The 21,200-nt window shown below is 64.1% G+C and overlaps 1 protein-coding gene across 1 annotated transcript; it reads right to left on the bottom strand.

Annotated features, from left to right (window-relative positions):
• Positions 1-1,637: 1,637 nt before the first annotated feature.
• On the bottom strand, positions 1,638-19,978 carry FRMD1 (FERM domain containing 1; the record flags this gene model as incomplete). The annotated part of the gene is given in 16 exon segments (XM_082633246.1): positions 1,638-1,795; positions 4,098-4,264; positions 4,371-4,576; positions 5,175-5,254; positions 6,485-6,859; positions 7,428-7,602; positions 8,176-8,244; positions 8,604-8,669; positions 8,934-9,110; positions 9,557-9,669; positions 9,672-9,742; positions 10,639-10,715; positions 11,069-11,148; positions 15,521-15,611; positions 19,669-19,806; positions 19,923-19,978. Coding segments are annotated over 15 exon segments (2,010 nt in total). The 5' UTR covers positions 19,774-19,806; positions 19,923-19,978.
• Between the last annotated feature and the right edge of the window lie 1,222 nt (positions 19,979-21,200).

The raw sequence follows: 21,200 nt of genomic DNA, 5'->3' as shown, positions 1-21,200 counted from the left end.
CCGGGCGGGGCCTGCCCCCAGGGTCTCCGGACACAGCTGAGGGATGCGGTCCTCCGCCCACACGCTCATCTCTTCCTAGTCTCAAAGCCCATGCAGCCCTTCTTGGGGAATCAGGCTTTTCTGGAGAAAGGACACCCTGAACCCGGATTCTGTCTCCCAAGAGGGACCCAGGGCCAGAGGGCAGAGAAGGCTTCACAGAGCGGAGGTGGCCGGCTGGACACGTACCCTGGAGTCCTGGCCCATGACCGAGAGGGTGAGGTCCCCAAACGAACTGCTGCCAGGTTGGGCTGCGGTGCTTCTCTGGCCCCAGAGTCCCCGGGGCAGATGGGCCACGCTGGTGGACATGCAGGTTCCCAGGGCCCAGCAGCGGGTGGCTGGCCCAGGAGTGGGCCCTGAACAAGCCCTCGGGGTTCTCGGGAACTGGACCTGCTAGCGTGACCTCTGGCCTCACGGGGGAGCCGGTGGTCATGTCCGGCCCACGCGTTGCTGAGCCATCTGCCCGCCCGCCCTCCAGCGCCCAGAGGGAACCTGGGGGGCTTGCCTCTGAGCCCTGACGAGTGTGGAGGGAGATGTGTCGGGGCGCCCCCCGCAGCCCTGGTGGCCACACGACCCCTGGGGCGAAGGTGGGTCAGTCCTGAGTGACCCCTCACAAACTGCCGGTCCCCTGCTAACACCCGTTTTCCGGGGCGTCTGCAGCATCTGCCTTGCCCGAAAGGCCTTGGGTCCCAATCCACGCAAGATGAAGAGACGGTTTTCCTGATGCTGCAGAGAAGCCTCCTTCCTCTCCTGGGGAGGGGCCCCCTCTGCCGGCCTTCGCGGCCTCCGGGCCAGCGGGACGGGGAGGGAGGCCGTTGGGGGCGGGGCTGGAGACCAGGGCGCGGTGCCGCCTGTCCCCTGACCGTCCTGCGCTTGCCCAGCCACCGCGGACCACCCGGTGCTGAGCGGACACTTGGCCGTTTGCCGCGTCTCCGCAAGGCCCAGAGGGAGCGCAGAAATAGAAACAGAGCTCTGGTGGTTTCCTGGGTCAGCCAGCGGCCCCTGCCGCCTCTTCCGCCAAGGACACAGGGGCTGCGCCCAGCCTCCCTCGGGCCCGTGGCGCCGGCCACCCTCAAGTCGGGCTGGGTTGGATCAGGGGTGACAGACGCAGGCTCAGCCTGCGTTCGAGGTCGGAAGCCACGCAGCCTGAGCGGCCCCGCCCCCAACAGGCCCAACCCCGAGGCCACGCCCCCGCCTTCCAGAGCCGCCCCTGAGCTGCGCGCGGGCAGGACGCAACCAGGTCCCTGTCGCCCCGGAGGCACAGCGCGCCGCCAGCGCCCTCTAGTGGCAGCCGCGGGACGCGCGGGCGCTCAGACACCGGAGCTCTGAGTCCCCGCGAGGGGCTCCGAGTGGGCACCCGGTGAAAGCTTCCCTACACCGCTCCGCGCCCACTCACCACTTCTGCCCACGTTCGTGTGCACGCGTGTGCTTGCGTGTGCACACGTATGGGTGTGTGTGGGACAGCAAAGCAGTCCGTTAGGCTGGGCTCTTGCTCCCAAAAGTTCCTTTAAAAGACCCTAGACCAGGGCAGATGCAGCATCGGTTCTTACCATGGGGACCCGGCTCAGTGTGACCTCGGAAACTCACGGAAAAGCAGGGGCTCAGGCCCGCAACAGCTCTGGATGCCCATCCCCGTCCTCCAGGGCCCTGACCACACCTCCGTCGCCGCCTGCTCTTGTGGCCACAGGCTGGGTGTCCTCGGGAGCCCTGTTTCGGGGCGGCCCAGCTGGGCATGTGGGCACCTCCTGCACACAGGACTCTGAAGGGCGGCCCGGGAGGTCCCCTGGCCCTCACCGCGCTCCGTGCTGGGGGGCGCTGCCCCCGTCTGGCGTCCACCCAGTGCTGGCACGTGACCTGCCTCGGTGACGTCTGCTTAATGAGGGAAAGACGAGCAGATGAGGCCACCTCGACCGACCCCTGGCCACCCTGCGGGCCCGTGCCCCACGGCAGCACCTCCCTTCAGCCGCCCCCACCATGCTTCTTTAAAAAACGACTTAGACAAATATGAACTCCAAGGGCGGGGGCTGGTCTCCCCTCCAAGCTCCTCCGTCCACGCAGCGCTAGGACACTGTGGTTCTTCACGAGGTGAAACTTTCGGGGTCCAGGAAACCTCACCGCGAGAATCTAGTATCCGTGTGGCCGCACCGCCCAGCCTCCCGGCGCCCCGCCCCCGGCGCAGGCTGCCCAGGTGCAGACACACGGATGTGTGTGCAGCTCTTCATTACACATGCGCGGTGTGCGCACGAGCGCGATTTCCTTTCACAGGAAGGACCAAGAGGCCCGGTTAAGGCCAGGCTGCACACCCCACCCCCTGGGCTCAGGCTCCACCCCGTCCCCAAAACACGGCCCTTGTGGGGTCCTCAAGGTGTGAGCAGAACAGGGAGGGGACGATGGTGTCTCGGGCACAGCGCTTGGGACTATCAGACAGTGACACACAGGTCAGTGCATCCAGACAAAGAGGGCAGCAGGTGTGCAAGGGAGGGAGGGCCAGAGGGATGCACAGGTGAATTAAGCCATACCACGCCACGTGCCCGTCACCAGCCTCAGGCTGGGAGGGTGGTGTTACCCGTGGAGTCCCACCTGTTCCAGAACAAGGAATGCAGGGCCCAGCTGGGGTCAGGAGATAGGTGAGACACGCACCAGCCCTGCCTTTACCTCTGGGGACACAGAGCGCCAGCCTGAGGCCAGCTCCCTCCACCGTCTGGGCTCAGCACAGACACTCTGCACTGTCCATGAGGTGGACGGTTGGAGAAGGCCCCCTGCACGCAGGGCCCTGGAGGCGTGGTGGGGGCCATGTCTCAGCCCTGGGGCAGCTGCCCTGACTTGGATGGAAAGCACAGCCTTAACTACAGCGCAGCCTCCGGGCGCCCCGACCCCGGCGGGTCCAGCCCCGAGTGGGACACTCGGCCTGCTCACCGGCCTCTGAATCACCGGCCAGTACGGCCCCCAGCAAAGGTCAAAGTCCCTCAATATGCTTTTCCAGAAATCGCTGTGAAATTCCACTCAGCCATTCAGCCACTTGTGGAGCCGCCAACTGGAGAGGTGGCGAAGCTCGGAAGGGGTCTCCTGCCCCAGATGAGGGGGGTTGGCAGTCCGGCCCCATCCCTGTCCCCACCTCCCATCCAGTCTTCTGACTCGGGGAGGGGGCAGGGGCAATGAATGGCCGGTGGGCGGGGGGTGACCAGTGCTGACTAGATGCCACGGCTCCCTGGTGCCCAGACGCCCTCCGGGCTGGGTGGATACTGGGGCAGGAGGTGGGGAAGGACCACCTTCAGAGCCTGGCTTGTGATGGGAAGGAGAAAACTCAGCCTCTGCGCTGGCGGGCTTTCTTCTGGAGCCTTCCTTCTGTGAGTCAGAGTAGATCACGGCTTCCTCTTTAGCCTGCCCCTCCCACTTACTGCCACCAGCTCCACGGGACAAGTGTCCACGTGGCTGTGCGGTTCCAGGCCTGGTGCCTCTGTGTACACACGGAGGACAAGGTGGGCTCTGCTGAGAGTCTGGGGTGACGCAGCTGGGCCCATGGCTCACAGAGGCGCCTCTGTCCCGTGGGCCCAGGGCTGTGAGCAGAGAGGGTGGTCTGGGGAACCTGTGGCCAGTGCAGTGAGAACGATGGCGACCGTGAGCTCACGGACTCCTGGGAAGCTTGCTGTTCTTGGTCTCACTATCCTTCGAGCAGTTGGTGGCAGGGTAACCCCAGAGGTCTCTCCAATGTCCGCGAGCAGCTAGGACATTGGTCCCCAAACTTTTTGGCATGAAGGACCGGTTTGGTGGAAGACAATCTTTCCACAGGCGGGGTGGCGGGTGGGGGTGGGGGGAAGGATGGTTCAGGCGGTCATGCGAGCCCCGGAGGGCATGCTATGCGGCCCGGCTCCAAACAGGCTGCGGCCGGGCGGTTGGGGACCCCTGAGCTGAGACACCTTCCCTCGAGCGTTAGAGGCAGCACGGCCCACGCGCCACTGCGCAGAGACTGGAGCCCCGGACCTCGGCTTCTGCCTCCTGGAGACGCGGACGGAAGATGTAGGACCGGCCATAGTCAGAGCAGCAGGGAAAGTGAGACCTACTCGGCACCTCCAGGCCTGACAGGTGAAGGTGCAAAGCCGCCAGGTAAAAGGGGCGGTGCCAGAGGCTCCGTTCAGCCTGGCGGTGGGAGGTGGGAGCCTCCAGGGCAGAGAGGGCCGGCGAGACGCGGATGCAGAGATGGACGGAGCCCCGCGTGGTTGGAGCGGCGCTGCAGGGACAGAGTCCCAAGTGGGCGGAGCCGTGCGGCGCGGACGGGGCCCTGCGCGGCGCGGACGGGGCCCTGCGCGGGTGAAGCGGCGCCCCGAAGCGTCTACACCACAAACTCCTCAGGGAGCTGGTCTTCTCCGAGCAGGTGCAGGGAGCGGGAGTTCACGGACCTCCTCGGCGCGGGGTCCAGCGCGCGGCGGAGGTTGCAGCTGCGCGGGGCGGGGCGCGGGGCGGGGCGCGGGGCGGGGCGCGGGGCCTCCACGCTGCGGCCGTGCGGGGCCGCGGGGCCGGCTGCCGCTTGGGCCTCCGGCACCTGCAGGGAGAGACCACGGGGCCGTCCTGCAGCCGCCTCACCCTCCCCTCCATTCGCTCCCCCTCCCGCCCTCTCCCCCGCTGAACTCCAACCTCCTGCCGGCCCCCCGCGCCCGCCCGCCTCCCTCTGAGTCAAATCGCACCCTAACATTCACTCTCTTGCTGGGGTCACCACCCGCCCACTGGGGCTCCCCCAGGTCCGCCCTAAGCAAGGCCCGGCGCCTCCAGCCCCCTTTCCTCTGACCCACCTCCCAGGCCCACTGGCTTTGGCCCCCCTCCTGCTCCTGGGGGTCGGGGCGCAGCCCCCCAGAGCCCCGCACTCCTGGGGCCCGAGCTGTGCCGGCCTTGTGCACACCGCCCACCGCCTGGGAAAGGGGGCGGGGCCGGTGGACGCCCCACACGGCAGGCCGAACTCTCAGCTCTCAGCCGCGGAGGCCGAGGAGACCCAGCTCCTGACCCGCCTCACTCCCTAAAGCCTCACCGGTCCCCCACTGCCCGACGAGTCTCCCGGGGACCCTCGGGCGGGCCTAGGGCCCCTGACCCGACATGGGGCGCGATGCAGAACAGGGAGAGGCCGCCTGGCCCACGTGGGGACCTACCTGGTGCAGGCCCTCAGCGCTCGGGCCCCTCGTGCTCACCAGCGTGACCCGCACCGCGGCCAAAGGCTGCTGGGGAGAGGCTGCGAGGAGGGCGAGGGCACGTGAGCAGGGCCTGGGGACACCCGCCTGCTCCCTGCAGAGGGCAGCCCACCCCAGGGCCCCAAACTCTGAGATGAGACTGGGTGCCTCTGTGGTTCCCGCACCCCTCCTCTCAGGCCTCGGGGTCACAGAGGGGTGGGCTGTGACCTTGGCCTCCTGCCTGCAGGTCATCTGGAACCCCAGACTATCACGTGTGTCCTCCACGTGAGGTGTCGGAGCCCTTTCGAGGAGCGATGGTTTCCGTGGGCGACCCGGGCTCCTCCCCTTAGGTGGTCCCCGCCTGTCCCAGCCTTCTCCCCGCAGGGTGCCCCAGGACCCCACCCACTCCCTGTCCCTGCTCCCCCCACTCACACTACCCTGTCCTTCCGCACTGGGCTGCTTTAGTTGTCCAAGTGCTCTGATATCTAATCAAAGCAGGCGCTCACTGGGCAAACACCATCTTATCATTATTATTGCTCATACCAGAGTGCAGACCCCACACTTGGGCAAAACCTCAGAGGTGGAGACCGATCTGTCCTTCATCGCTCAGAATGTAAAGGTGGACACGGCAGGTTGACCTTTCCACCTGACGCTGTGTGATCTTGGGTGACCTTGGGTAACCCTGAATGACTCTGGGTGGCCTTGGGTGATGCTGGGTGACCCTGCATAACCTTGGGTGACTCTGGGTGGACCTGGGTGGCCAGGCCCTGAGACTGGTCCCCACGATTACCCATTGCATCCACTCTCAAAGATGCTGCAGGTGCTCAGGGAATAGCAGAGCCTTCATAACCTTCCTGGGGTGACAAGGAACCACTTCAGGGCCCCCACTCCCGGACCTACTGCGGAAGCATCCCTGAGGACAAGGAGCTCATGCCAAGCCGGGTGGGTGCTTGGTCCGAGAATGGCTCATAAGTGGCCGACTGTCATGTGACTTCTACTGACCCCGTGGGTAGCAAGAGAGAAACCTGGCTGAATGCTTTCCGAAGGGATCTTACATGAGGGACTCTGGCCAGGCCAGGCTCCCTAGGAGTCACCAGCTGCAGGGGGACTGAAGGACCACCACCCACCACGTCTTGCACGGAGGGCCCTGTCCTCCCTTCTCTCTCCCAGGCCCTGTGGTGGAGGGGCCCCTGTGTAACAAGGTCCCCAAGAATCAGGGTCACGAGCACCCCAGCCTCTCCCGGCACCCACAGCGATGACCCAGCCAGCATCTAGCCAAGCAGCACACTCACCTTCCCCCTGGTCCCGGGTGTCGCCCTCAGGCCCACCTCTGCCACCACCAACTGTGCCACGGCTGCTCTGGCTGGTGCTGGAGCTGCTGGGCGGCTCCTCCCCGTGGAGCGCTGCAGCCCCGACAACGGACTCATCCACTGACATCTCCCCGGGCTCCACGGGCCCCGCCAGCTGGGAGTCGGCCTCAATGCCCGACGAATGGGAGCTGCAGTGGCTGCCAGGCGAGAGGAGGGAGAGGCGCTGCGGGGGACGCCAGCCTCCGTCCCCTTTGTCCCTGCTGCCAGGGGAGCCGGGGGACGCTCTGATGGCTGAGTCCAGGTCCAGCTCCAGCTCCAGCACATCGCTGACGCAGGACTCCCGGTAGCACTTCTTCTCTGTGCGGGGGGAGGGGGAGGGTGCCGCCGTAAGAACAGCGCTGGAGACGGAGCTGTAGGTGGCCGACAGAGGCCCAGGGGTCCAGCCCACCGCCAGGCCCAGGAAGATGCAGAGTCGGGGGAGGGAAGTGCCACCCAGAGATCGGGGCCCGAGTGTCTGCTGTCATAGCCCAGGCCCCCAGGTGGGATCTGTCACCGGCAGCCGGTAAACTCCTAACACTCGCCCTTGTGCTCACGGCCCTAGGGCTCCCAGCTCTCAGTGCGAGGGACCCCAAGCAGCCCCCGCAAACAGGTGTGCACACATGTGCACACAGGCACTCCATGCTCACACATGCATGCGTGCGTTGCCAGGGCCTCCAGGAACTGCCTGGGGGTTGCTGCAGCCCTCGCCTCACCTCCCCTCTGGCCCCCATCTTTAGAATCAGGCCCCAGGAGAGCTGGAGGAGTGGGGTCGCCACCACCCCCTTGCCAACCCCCCACTGGGAAAACGGTGCGATGCGGGCTGCCGCGTCCAGAGCATCCGGCCTAGACCGCAGAGGAGGGGTGGGCGCTGAGGGGACGGCCCTACCTTGGGCCTCCTCCAGCTGCCGCAGCCGCTGCAGCACGGGCTGCAGGGTCAGGTGCAGCTGGTGGCTGGTGCTGAGCAGGTGCAGCAGGTGGCTGGAGCGCCAGGAGCAGCCTGTGCGGTACACCAGCTTCCGGGCCGCGGGCAGCCCGTCCGGCCAGAGCTCGAACTTCTTGCCCTGAGCGGAGAAGAGACGCAATGTGATGTACCAAGAAAGCCAGAGGACAGCATCAGCCAGGCCCTCTGCTGGGGGCTCCCATGTTTCTGTCCTGCCACCAGATTTCTCCTGGGGGTGCGGGTGTGGGAGGGGCCTCAGGGCAGCTGTAACTCGGAGCCCACCGCGCTGGGTTGGGGGAGGCGGACCCCATGGGCCCACGGCCGTGTTGGGCCCTCGAGTCCAGCCTGCACCCAGGGCCCACTGTCCCTGCCACCCGCCCGGTGCCAGGCCCGGCCCAGGACGTCTGATGGAGCGCGTCTGTGGCCTCCTCCTCTCCCCCCTTTATTGTCCCCACCCAGGAGCCAGAAGTCCTCCTGGTGACGAGAGCCAGGACACACAGCCTGGCAGGAGGACACTTCCAGGGGGCGGGCTGTCTCCATGCGGGACAGCCCCCAGGCCTCAGGCTGTGCCTGCACCTCGTGGGCCATGACATGCCTGGTCAACGTCCTGAAGGACAAGCGTCTGCCAGGCTCCCCTGGGCTCCTGGGGGCTAAGACACCCCAGCCCCCAGCCCTGACCCCATCAGACACGCACCAGAAAGGCCAGCTTCCCGACGTGGCTCCAGGGGAAGTCATAGAGCAGCTGTGGAGTGTGGTTCACCTCCTGCAAGACAGCAGGGCCGCATGCACAGGGCCAGCCAGAGGGAAGCAGCAAGGCCAGCCCCCGTTGGGGAGGGGAGGGGGCATTAAGGAGAAAGAGGAGAGGGAGGGGCAAGGGGAGGGGCAAGGGGAGGGGAGGGGAGGGGAGGGGAGGGGCAGGGGAGGGGAGGGGGAAGGAGGGGGAGGGGGAGGAGGAGGAGGGGAGGGGGGAGGGGAGGAGGGGGAGGGGGAAGGAGGGGGAAGGGGAGGGGAGGGGAGGGGGAGGGGAGGGGAGGGGAGGGGGAGGGGAGGGGAGGGGAGGGGGAGGGGAGGGGGAGGGGAGGGGGAGGGGAGGAGGAGAAGAGGAGGGCTCCTGCCGGTCACCTGATAGACCTGCACTCCTCTGAGGGTCAGTCCCAGGACAATGGTAGGTCGCTCCTCCTCCTTATCCTAAGAGGACACAGACGTTGGCAAGGTCCAGAGCCCCAGGCCTGGGGTTGAGGCCCCCCTCGCAGACCCTCGCTGGTGGACCAGGGGTGCCTGAGGGCTGCGGTGGGGTCCCCGGGCCTCCTCCCATTTCCCCTCTGACGCTGGCTCGGGGTCCCGGCCCTAGGACAGCCGTGGGGACTCTGTCCCTCCTGTCCTGGGTCGGGGTCCCGGCCGCCCTGTGGACACTTGGGGAGGTGCATCCAGGCCTGAACCGCCCTCCCCCACCTGGCGTCCCTGCAGCTGGACCTTGTACAGCCTGAAGAAATGGACGGGCACGTCCTCCAGCCGGCAGGCCTCCCGGATGAAGCGCAGTACAGCCTCCTTGGGGCTCAGGCCCCGCTGCTCACGGTGCAGGGCGGGAGCGTGCCTGAGGATGTAGGCGCTGCCCCTCTTGGCGATGATCTGAGGAGGGAGACGCCAGCCATCTGTCCAGCCTGCTCCCCTCCCCCTGCTCCCCTCCTCCTCCCTGCTCCCCCCGCTCCCCCTCCCCCCTGCTCCCCCTCCCTCCTCCCCCCTGCTCCCCCTCCCCCTCTGCTCCCCCTCCCCCTCTCCCCCTGCTCCCCTCTCCCCCTGCTCCCCCTCCTCCGCTCCCCTGCTCCCCCTCCCCCTCCTCTGCTCCCCCTCCTCCTGCTCCCCCTCCCCTTGCTCCCTCTGCTCCCCCTCCTCCTGCTCCCCCTCCCCCGCTCCCTCTGCTCCCCCTCCTCCTCTCCCCCTGCTCTCCCTCCCCCTCCTCCCCTCCTCCTGCTCCCCCTCCTCCGCTCCCCCTGCTCCCCTCCTCCGCTCCCCCTCCACCCCGGGGACCCACCCCGCCCCTGGGGGTGCGGCCAGGATGGAGAGAGGGGCCTCACCCACTGCGGGAAGTAGGCCTGCGGCTCAAAGTAGCGGCCCGAGTGTGCCAGCTCGCGGTACTTGCCCAGGTCGGCCTGCAGCGCGTAGGCAGCCAGCAGGAAGTAGGCCTCCCCCGGTGGGCGCACTGGGACCGCAGCACCCGCTCCTTCAGGTGGCGGTAGTACAGGTGCCTGGCCGTCCTGTCGCTGCAGGCGAGCGGGCTCGTGGGCGCCGTCCCCCTGCAGCCCGCGGCCTCCCGCCCCGCCAGGCACCGCCCCCGCCCGCCACGCCCCGTCTCGTTGCCCCAGGGGCCCCAGGACCCTCAGGGCCCCGCAGCGGGGGAGGTACAGGTGGATGTGCTGCCCTGCTGCTGAGAAGCCAGGTGAGCCTGACTGACTCGGCAGACCTGGTTTATAGCCTCTCATTCCCAAGAGATGGGCCCCTTTCTTCGGCTAATTTCCCAACACACACGGGGAGCAGGGCCCCCACTACCACCAGCGACTGGCCCCACAGCACGGGGCAGCCACCCTCCCTCCCCGCAACCTGCCTGTTAGCCCCTCCGAGACTTTCCAGAACCTCCCCCCCCCACACACAGCTCTCTGCCTGGGGAGGCTTGTGGGGACCCCGGCCCGCTTGCACCTGCTCAGGGATTCCTGGGACACGGGCCCCGCTTACCCGCCCCCGGTCTGGGGTAACTCAGTTCCTGGGGCGCCCCAGGGTCTGTATTTTCCCACATGCTCTGGTGGGGTTCTCTCGGGAAAGTAGCCCCAGGATCTCAGAACGAGGACCTCCAGGTGTGCCAGCCTGGGGCCCCTTTCCCACCCGGGCGGGGCACCAGCAGCTGGGCATGCAGCCCAGAGCAGGAGGATGGCTCCCACTTAGAGGAATCTGCAGACCCTGCAACACACACCTGGGAAAAACCCCACCCTAGGGCATAAAAATACCTGTGTTTGAAACACTCTCTTGTTTCTGCCCTAGTCTTTACATGTTGGTTAATTTAAAAGAATGGCTGCGCCTCTCCCCCCCCAGCAACAGCGATACCGCATCCTGACAGGTGGTCACCCTTCCGGGAACGTGCCAGAGAACCAGCGAGCAATTGTACCTGATAAGCCTTCCGTTTTCCACGTAGTACTGCACCCTGAGGAAGGCCACGAAGGGGGCACCGGGCCTGCCGCTTCCCTGGGGGTGGAAGGGTGGAGAGAAGGCGGTACTGTGACCTGGGGGGAGGGGGCTGACCCCCGGCTGGTGCTCAGGAGGGAGCCATCACCTCCATCACTTCAGACCCAGCCCGAGGTCACAGCTCAGGTCTGTGCTGTGGGGCAGTCCATGATTTTATGTCACTTTGTTAAAAGGAAAAGCTGAGCAAATGTCCAGAACACCCAAGGGCATGCAGCTGCGCCCACGTGGCTGGCTTCCCTGTGCCCGGCAGACTCCGCACCGGGACCTGGGGCGGGGGGTGGACCCCCCGGGGGCCAGCAGCTGGGCCTCCCGGGCCCCTCCACCCTGCCCCCCCGCCTGGTGGTTTGGCTCACCCCATGCACTTCTCTCTTCCAGTCCTTTGAGAAGTACTTGCTGAGCTTCTGCTTCAAGTCCATGAAGACGTGCTCGCTGTCTACAGAGAGAAGCAGGGCCTGGGGCAGAGCGTGCTGGGAGGGGCCCACGTGCGACCAGTCACGCGTGGTGGCCTCCTCGGGGTGGCGGGCCGAAGGAGCATGTCTCCTGACGTCCAGGTTTTACCGGGTGGTTTTCCAAAGTGCGGAATCTTTAGCTACTGAAACCTAGACACTGACATCGCGATGGCACTGGAGCTGGTACTTGCTGGGGGCGCAACAGCCCCTCCCAGCAGCCCCTCTCCCAGCTGTAGACCGAGTCCTTCGAAACGGGAAAGGCCTATAAACCTGGGACCAAGCTCCCCAACTTCAAGTCAACAGCCAGGTTGACGTGGTCATGCCGGGAATGGTCACGGGGGACGCTTCTTTCCAAATTCTACGCTCTGTGTTTTTGCACTATTACGACCACGTGTTTCCTTTGTAAGCTGGAGAAAAATGAGATTATTCTAGAGAGGAGCGTGGGGCGGGCCGGCCTCCCTCCGTTACTGTCGGGCTCAGCTCCAGAACCGGTGACTCTCAGGGCCTCGACTGCGCCCCTCTCTGAGGACAGCAGGACAGCCTCACCCCTCCCAGCTCCACGAGGCAGCCTTCGAGGGTATAGAAATCACCTTCCTGCTCCTTCCAAGCTCCCCTCCAAATTCACGATAAAGAATAGAAAGAAACAAACCACCTTCAGGTTAAGTTCAAGCTCTAGAAGAAAAGTCCCGACCGCATCACTAACCTAGACCACAAAGGCACTAGAAATGGATCGAGTGTGTTGTTTCTCAAAGTCGCCCACTAGCCCCCCAGCTGCAGCCCACCCGCTGGACGTGGGCTTCCAGCACTGCCCACCTGAACCCACGGGCCAATCTCGCACCACTGGAAGTAGGGCCCAGACGTGGCGTCTGGTGACGGACACGCCCAGGCCCAGCCCTGCGGTACGTGTGGTGCTTTCCCTCCCAGAAGGCTGAGTGAGTGACTGGGTGGTCCAGCCAACTTCCGGGACAGGGAAGTGTGGGGTGAGAGCCAGTTTAGGTGATGCTGGGAGGAAACGGGACCCTAGAGTGTGGGGCTGCCTGTGGGACAGTGGACGCACTGGCCTCAGCAAGCCATCGGCATGAAAAAGGGGAGAGGTGTCAGGAGCCACACGTGTCCCCAAATTCTTATGTTGGAGCCCAAACCCCCAGGGCCTCACAACTGTATTTAGAGCTGGGCCTTCTAAGAGGTGATTAAGTTAAAATGAGGTCATTAGGGTGGATCCTGATCCGGTGGGACTGGTGTCCACATAAGAAGAGAAGCTCAGACACAGATCTGCACAGAGGGACGGCCACATGAGTTCAAGGGGAGAAGACGGCCAAGTACACGCCGAGGAGAGAGGCCTCAGGAGGAACGGCCCCACTGAGCCCGGGGTCTCAGACCTCTAGCCTCCAGACTGCGAGAAAACGGGTTTCTGTCGTTTAAGCTGCCTGGTCTGAGGTATCTGTTACCTGAGGCCTGAGCAGGCTGCACAGAGGCTGGTCCTGATCCTAAGAGGTTTAGGGACCAGGTGACAAAACACAACGCGGGGACACTATTTGGGTCCTTATTCTTACAAAACAGCTATAAAAAGACATTTCCGAAACAACTGGGAGATTTAAATATCAAGCGAATATTAAATAATATCAAGACATTGTTAATTCTGTTGGGTGTACAAATAGCATTGTGGCTATTTAAGAAAATATTCTCTTTCAAGAGATATGTAAAGAGTATTTAGGGATGGAATATCATGAGGACTGGGATTTACTTTAAATAATCAGCAAAACATTCCGGGCTCAATGGAGCAGGTTTGGCAAAAGGTTGGCAATTGTTGCATGCTCTTTGCTCTACCTTCATGGGTGTCTGAAAATTCTCAAAGTACTTTTTCAGTAAAATGAACATTGCATCTCTCCTCTATCCTGCAGGGCTACCTGCAGGACGGGGGGCTGGCTGCGCGTCCCTCCGTCCTGGGCAGAGGGAGACTGGGGTGGGCCTGTGAACCCCACTGGCCCCCCTGCTTCTTCCTCTGAGACCTCCTTGCTCCGGTGGCCAGCCTGCCACCCCTCCCCCGACGTCCCTCTATTATTTTACTGCCGGTGGCCGGGCTCCAGGTCCCTCCTCACTCCGCGTCTGGAGCCCCCAGCGTGCCCACCCGGTGAGTCTGAGCCCGCCTGCACGTCCCACACCCAGACCCCAGCAGGGCCTCGGAGGGTCAGGTGGTGGTGGCACTGCACCTCAAGCCCTGGCGGGGGGACCCAAGGGCTGGCGGCTGTCCTGGACCAAAGAGGCCTGGAGTGGCACACGGCCTCAGCTAAGCCACCTCCAGATGCTCCAGAAGCCCAGGCTCCCACGTGACAAAGCTCAGGAGGAAGAGGGTACCACTGAACCCAATCACCACGTCCCAGGGGTAGGGGCCCCCCCAGAGCCTTTGACCCCCCTCCCCGCAAGGCTCCGGGTCTCAACGAGTCCCCGCACGAAGTCACCACGTGTGTGTGTCCCCTCTCTCTGCTTTACCGCTCGCATGTGCCTGGTCCTACGCCATGAGGCCTGTGCCGTGAAGTGAGCAGGTCCCGCCACCTACCCCAGCCCCCCAGCTCAGCCTCCACCAGGCCCACCAGGACCCTCTCTGGAACAATGGGGACTTCATTTCCATGAAGTGGGAAACTTCTAGAACAAGACGACAGACTTGTTGAGGAATGAGCACTGGCAACCCCCTCCTCCCCCAAACAAATCAAACTTCTTAGAAACGCTCGCGTCCCGATTGGTTGCAAGGACCAGGCACAAGGCGGCAGCGTCCAACGGCTAAGACGGCGATCCTGGACAGAAGTGTAAACTGGGGCAAAGCCACCCATTAACTGGGCTTTCCCTGCAAACCGGGAAAAGTCCACTAATATTAAAATTTAACCCAAAGCCACTACTCTAGGACGTGAACCCCATGCTGGGCTCCGGGCCCCCTGCCTGCAGCACCGTCTTACTGATGCCCCCGATTCTGTCCGGGGCCCGGAACTGGGGCGCGATTTCCTGACAGAAGAAAAGGCGGTTGTCGAGCTCTACCACCTCCCCCGGGCCAGCCTGGGGGTCCCACACGGGACACCCCAAGTCCACGCCAGGGGCGCACGGCCGGGTCTAAGGGCAGGAATTCCCATCGGGACCTTGACCTGTGACCCCACCTCATCCTCCTTCTCTTCCCTGCTTGGTTCACGCCTCCCCCCCTGCCCCCCAAGCCCCTAGGCACTCGGCCACCAGAAGTCCCAGGGCTCGGCTCTCAGCCACGCTGAGACGAAATTACAAGCTCCAAAGAGAGCCTGGCGAGGACGGGAGTCGCACCAGTGACAAGCCCGGGGCCTCCATCTCTATGCTCGGGGCCCGGAGAGGTCAGGCGGTCCAAGCACGGAATCTTCTCTGCGGCCGGGGCCGAGGGAACCCACGTGGGACGAAGGCCTGGGTCATCATGAGGGGGCCACCACCGCAGGATTGTTTCCCTCGGAGAAATGCTTACAAATCTGCAGGACACGCTGCACGGACGGCCGAGGAAGAGGCCGGGTCCTCAGAGCCCACGTCCCCATGGGGTCTCCCCATCTCACTCGGCCCCCACCCGGACGCCTGCCTGGGGTGCACAGGCTGGGGGATCCAGGCAGAGGGTCAAGCTCCCCTGCTTCGCCCTGTGCTCGTCCACTCAGCCCGGGGGCCTGGAGGGAGCCTGGCACGGGGGGACGAGGCGGCCGCCCCACCTCGTCTGCCAGCACTGCCCCTCCTCACACCAGGGTTCCACGGAGGCTCCATCTGACCCACGGCTCTGAACTGGGCCCTGCAGACCAGCAGGGCACAGGGCTTCCAGAAAGCAAGCTTCCAGCCTGCTCACCCTCTCTCTCCAGAGGAGGGGAGTGTGCAAGTGTATATGTGTGTGTGTGCATGTGTGCACCAGTGTGAGAGCATGTAAATACATGTGAGTGTGTGCCTATAAGTGTGAATAAGTATGTGAGGGTATGAGTGTGCCAGCATGTGTGTGAATATGTAAGTGCGCACATGTGAACGTGTTAAGTATGTAAATATGTGAGACAGTGTGAACGAGTGTGGTTATGTGTTTGTGTATTTTGTGTGCGTATGAATACTTGAACATGTATGTGTGTGCCTGAGTGTGTATGTGTGTGAATGTGTAAGTATGTAAATATTTGCATGTGTGAGCATGAGTGCACGCGCCTGTGCTCCGGTGCAGTGAGGGGGAATCGCCCAGATACCCTGGTGCCCTTGGAACACGTGGGCACCAGTTGGCACCAGGCAGAGGCCTGGGGTCTCCTTCAGACTCAGCCCCAAGCACCCTCCCTCCCTGCCCTGGGAGGGGCCCGGGGGGCCCAGGGTCATCGGGCGACGCTTGCTTACTTCTTATCACACTGAGGCCAAAGAATTGGGCTTCTCTGATGCCGGCCAGGTCGCACACCTGCTGGAAGAGCTCGTGCCCGGTGGCCTGCACCTGCGACAGAGATGGGAGGTGCTCAGGGCGCCGAGCAGGGCGACCCCCGGAAGAGGAGGGAGTCCAGAGGAGGGTCCACCGAGCCGGGCTGGTGGGCAGGGGGTCTGGCTCAGTGGGCTTCCCGCTCAGCAGAGTCAGGGCTCGGGGTCCCTGGTCACTCCCCAGGCTGACGGCTAGAAGTCCCCCCAACGCAGCGGGCCGCCTGTGAGAGGGTGGGACCCTCACGAGGGCGGGGGCGGCGTGCCCAACCCCAGGACAGGAGGCTGCTCCCTCCAAGGACGGGGTGTGGGAGGCTCCGTGCCCCCAGGAACCCCACTGGGCTCTCTCCTCACCCTAAGCCAGCATCGCTAGGCGACTCCTGAAAGCGGGGCTGGCGTCTGGGCACCCCTGAAAGGGGCGTGTGCTGCAGGGGAGGCCCATGTCTCCCCACACCCCACTTCTGCCACAGCAGCCATCCTGCCCCACAGGGACCTCCTGCCGGGCTTCAGGGTGCAGGCCGAGCCCCAGCGCCGTCACCTCCCCGCCCCTCCCCGCTCCCACGCGGCCCCAGTCCTGGGTGTGCGTCCACGCCTGCACGAGTGAGGTGTCTCTCTTCCGTCGGTGTGTGTACACGGAAGGGCAGGCTCTCGCCCTCAACACAACTATTAGCCAGTCAGCTTTCCATTATCCACAGACGCTTCATTACACCTAAAAAGTTAACAGCATCTTTATATCAGCCCCACACGTTCAAATTTCCGGTTGTCTCACAAACGTCAACACTTTCGTGCTTTGTTGATTTGAGTCCAGACTCAAGGCAGGCCCCACCCCGGGACCTTTCCCCGGCCGGTGACTTGCTGGGCACACAGGATCTTTTATCCCGCAGCCGACACACCTCCCTGCTGGCTCTGGTCCTCTGTCCTCTGTGCTTCCTGGGCCGGTGACTGGTCCCCACAGACCTACGTTGCCGCCTGGCGCCCGTGTCCGTGTGTGTGAGGCCGGCTGGTGGAGGCTCGGGTTCACCGAATGGAGACCCATTTACCGGGGGCAGCTGAGGGGCTGGAGTGCGACGGCCCAGGCAGCCTGAGGACGCTGTTCGCAGGCTTCCTGGGGACGGGCGGAGCTCCTGTGACTCTGGGAGTCCCACTTCTTAGTGGTCAGCGCCCGGGAGGCCAGCCTTGTCACTGTCCATCTGATCTGGTGAGGGGCAATCCCTCCGCCCGCGATGAGGGTGACGCATATTCGCAGCAAGGCTTTTCCCAGCCCACGGCTTCCTGATGCTTGGTGTGAAGACGCACGCGGTACAGTTAAATACGGGGTCCTCCCTTGCTGCTAGCCCAGTGCACACACCCCGGAAGTAACTTGCCTCCGCTGGCTCCGAGTTGCAGGGCCAGGAGGGCGAGGCCACAGGCACTGGAGGCTGGCTCTGTGGGCCCCGTCGCAGCCAAGATCCACGTCTCCATCTAGAGGGTTCAGCTCTGCTCTGGCTGCACAGTCCTTCAGGAAGACCTTCCCGTGAATTTCACCGAGGAAGCAGGCTCACATAGGGCAGGGCCAGTGCCCCAGGACCAACCCTCCCCCCCGCCTCAGGTCCCCTTGCTGCACCTCCCCGTGGCATAAGGCACCTCTAAGGACACAGCGAACCCCCGGAAAGCCCATTGATCCGCTCCAGCACCTCATCGCTGGATGGGGACGCCGAGGCTTGGGCACCTTGACTCCAGTACAGAAGTGTGTCCCTGAGCAGAGGAGAAATTCCCAGGACTCAGGCAAGACATTCCCGGGAGCCATGGGGCATCTCAGACCCCTTCGCCCCCTCCCAAAGGCAGCCCCAAACCAGCCCCGCAGGGACCAGCGCTTTTCGCCAGACCCCTCCCACGTCAAGTGCTGCGTTTTCATAAACCACAATTATCCTTCAATGAGGTTACCCCCTCCCCCAGGGGCCACCAGCCAACGTTCTAGGCGCTTTCCGTTGCCTCTCAACTCAACTAAGACAGGCAGACAAGGTGAGAGTAGGAAGAAAAGACAGAGATTCCACCTTCCTCTGATTGGGCCCTAGACAGCCCGAGCGTCCGCGATGGCTGAACACGTGAGACAGACATTTCCACGTGGACGTGAGCTTCCCGAGCTCTCCGTCCCCCTCGCACCCTGCACCCTGCGTTCCCAGAAAGGAGATGCAGAAACGGGAACTTATTTCTCACAGTCAGCAACGTCTATCAGGAACACTCCCTTCACGGGCCAAATGGGAGGGCCGAGCCCTCCCCGGCGCGCCGCCAAGACAGGGCCTGGGGCTCCAGAGCACCCGCCCCCCGCCGCCTTGGCTCGGCTCCCCTGCGGGCAGGGGGCTACACCTGCAGCGAGAACGCAGACAGGCTCTGGAACCAGGCGGCCTGGGCTGCAGCCCCAACGCGGCACCGAGCGCTTGCCAACCCTGGGCCTCAGTTTCCCGTCTGTGAGATCAGACCAACGTTGGGGGGCAGGGCCCCGGCTGCGCGTGGAGAGGGCTAAGGGAGGGGCGGAGCCGGACATGCAGGGGCACCGGTTAGCGCAGGAGGGGCTGCTCCGGGCCGAAGTGGGGGAGAGAGGACTTGACCTCAGCTGGCCTGGAAGGGCCACTGCAACTGAGCTCCAGAGGCCGCCTGGCACCGGAGGACTCAGGCCACTTCATTTCCTCTCGGGCAACTGGAATGAGGTGGAAAGACGTCAAAATCCTGGCTGGAAGCGACCTGGCCCGGCCTGCACTGACCCACTAGACGCCCCGTGTCCCGAGGGCCGGAGCTGGGGCGCAGGCAGCCCGCGGTGCAGGCTCTGAGTTGCCGCGGGGCACAGCAGCGGGCCCACAGCACGGCTGGCTTGTCCGGTGTGTCCCTGCAGGTGTTTGTGCTCAGGCCAGGCCCCACGCACCCCTAGAGCTGCTGTACAGAGACGGGGGCTCCCCTCCCCGGATCACCGCACCCCTGCTCCCCGGGAGGTCCTGTCGCAGCGGGTCTCTGCGGGGCCCGGAGTGCCTGTGCGGGGCCAGCGCGCAGCCCCTCTCTCGTTCTGGGCACTCCTTCACAGGGAGGGAGGAGCAGGTGGGGCCGGGTCTGCGGGGCACCCGGTGCTGGCTGACACAGGTTGCCCTGAAGATGTCTGCGTGGCAGCCGCTTTCCCGGGGTGGCCGGGGGCCTGGGGAAGGCGGTAAAGGCGAGCTTCGACCCCAGGGGTGCACTGGTCCTCACAGACGAAGTGGCATTCAGAGTCGGGCGCATGCCACCTCTGTGATGAGGCTTCTTAGCTAATGGCTCTGACTTCAAACAGGTGCATTGTCTGGTGGGAGTTTGCAGGAGTCACATGCTTCCTAAACAGAGCCTCCGTCCTGTACCTGCGCCTGGGTGTCATCCTGCATGTGGAGTGAATCCATGGATTCCTAAGTGACAATTCACATCTCCCCTGAAAGGACAACCTGAATCACGTGGCCATCAGGTAGAGGCCAAGCAGGGTCTCTCACGGACACTGTCGAGCGAACCCCTGCTCCGCTGTCCCCCAGCCCAGCACTTAGGAGCTGCCCCTCCCAGGGAAGGCGGGCGCCACCTTCTTGGGAGGACAGACCCGCGGTCTCGCCCCTCCAGGCAGGACCTCACGGTCACCCGCAGACAAGGTGTGGGTGGCCTGACTCCCATCTGCCAGGTCTGAATCTGGTTCCCTCTGCAGCTTTAGTGTTTATTCCAGGCCAAGGACGCAGCTGCCCTCAGATCCACCCCCTCCCCGGTCACGGGAAGAGGCTCCAGAAGGGATGGGCCCCTCGGAACAAAATCAGCCCACGCAGGCGCTGGACGCTGTGGACTGTGTCTGGCCTGGGCCACAGCCGGGGGCTACAGACCAAGAGAGACACACACTGTGTAAAGGTGGCCAGAGCCAGCGTCCGTTTCTCTAAGCTGGGGGGCAGTGGTGTGATTAGAACACAGTGCGGTCCCAGAGGGCAGGCCCGCCAGCACACTGGCCCCATGTGGTCCCCATGGCCACCCCTCACACATGGCCTGGCTCAACCCATGGCCCCTGCTGTCCCCCTGCTGTCGCCCACCCGGCCCTCCTCCGAGCTCACCCCCACGACCAGCCGCAGCCGTTCCCGCGTGGGGAGCAGCACCAAGACGTCCCTGCGCTCCGAGGGCATCTCGCCGTCCCAGGGCCACTGCCGCCAGCCGCACATGGGGTCTCAGGACCAGGAGCCCTCCATCCTCTCCTGCGGGAGAGAACTCGTCAGGGAGAGAACTCCAGAGGGACAGGACCACGTGTCACCACGTGTGGGCCCTCTTCCACCGGCCGGACACAGGTGTGGCCCTGCACCCCCAGACTCACCCAGCTCCGGGCTTCCTGGGGACAGGCACCCTGCTGAGCTCCTAGCTGGGAAACCGCCCGCAGTGGAGCCAGGCCAAGGTCCAGGGTCATAAATAGCCGGCTACGTGCAGGTTGATTGGAATGCAAATAAACAACGCACCAGGCTGGCACCGCCCAGCTCCAGCTAAGCCAACTCCCCCATGTACCACTTTCTCCTTTTCAGGGACTGAGAGTAGGGCCACCCGAGACCCATGGCACAGACCCCGGACCCAGGGCTGCCGTGGAGGGCACTGGAGGAGCTGGAGGGGCACCGCGAGCACTAGGCCCGCCCGGATCCCCACTGCAGCCCCTGCCGCTCGCGTCTGGAAATGAATCCCGAGGTAGCAGACACCAGTCCCCAAACAAGGTCTCCCTGAAGGCCCACTCTGATCCCTTCGGGCAGAGGTCACAGCCTCCTGCTGGGCCCTGAGCCGGTGAACTGCTGAGCTCGTGAGCTCTGACCCGCGGGGAAGAGCAGTGCTAAAGGGTGGGGCCCCTGTAGCCCCATGAACATGGTTTCTGCTCCCACAGGCCGGCTGGCACCCCTGTGTTTCCGTTACGGGGTAAGCCTGGAAGGGTCCCGAGCTGTCCCTCTTTGAGAGGGACTCCAAGAGGCTTTTATTTGACAAACACAGGAAGCTCCTCGAGGGGCAGCTGGGCAGGTCCTAGGGAATTCGGTTCCCGCTGTCCCTACGTCTGGCCCTATGGGGCTGGAAGGTGGGGAACACAATGGAGAGAAGGAAACCTCTTGCTGGCTCTATCTGCCTGTGATTACTGCCCAGCTGTATGGGTCACATGTGAATCTGAGGAGGCTGCTGCCCTGTGTTTTTCTCTCCAGGGTGAAGGCAAAATTATTCTCTTCCGAGATGTGTGTGTCCTTTTTACCGGCAACTTAATGATTTTTAAAATGGCCAAAGAGCCTGAAAACAGATGCTGTATCCTATGATCCCCTGCACGTGCACCCTGGTTGCTCGATTCACTGGCCGAGATGTCCTGTGACCCACTGACGAGAGGTCCCTGGAGCTCCTGCTATAAGGAGCAAACAGGGAGGACGTGAGGTGACCAGGCAGCTGCACAAAGCGTGGGCACAGACATACACACACACAAACACACACACACACACACACACAGAGGGACCCCAAGGTGGTGGACGGAGGGACACGGAAGTGGGGCTTCTCCCGAGGAAGGTGTCAGGGACGGACGTCAGCCCCCGCTGGGCATCCAGTGATCCACAGCCGAGATGCTCTGCCCCAGGTGTGC

Source organism: Mesoplodon mirus (assembly GCF_964341445.2).
Source record: "Mesoplodon mirus genome assembly, chromosome: 10".
Taxonomy (NCBI): Eukaryota; Metazoa; Chordata; class Mammalia; order Artiodactyla; family Ziphiidae; genus Mesoplodon; species Mesoplodon mirus.
The sequence above is the reverse complement of the archived record's forward strand: the minus strand, read 5'-3'. Positions and strand labels throughout refer to the sequence as shown.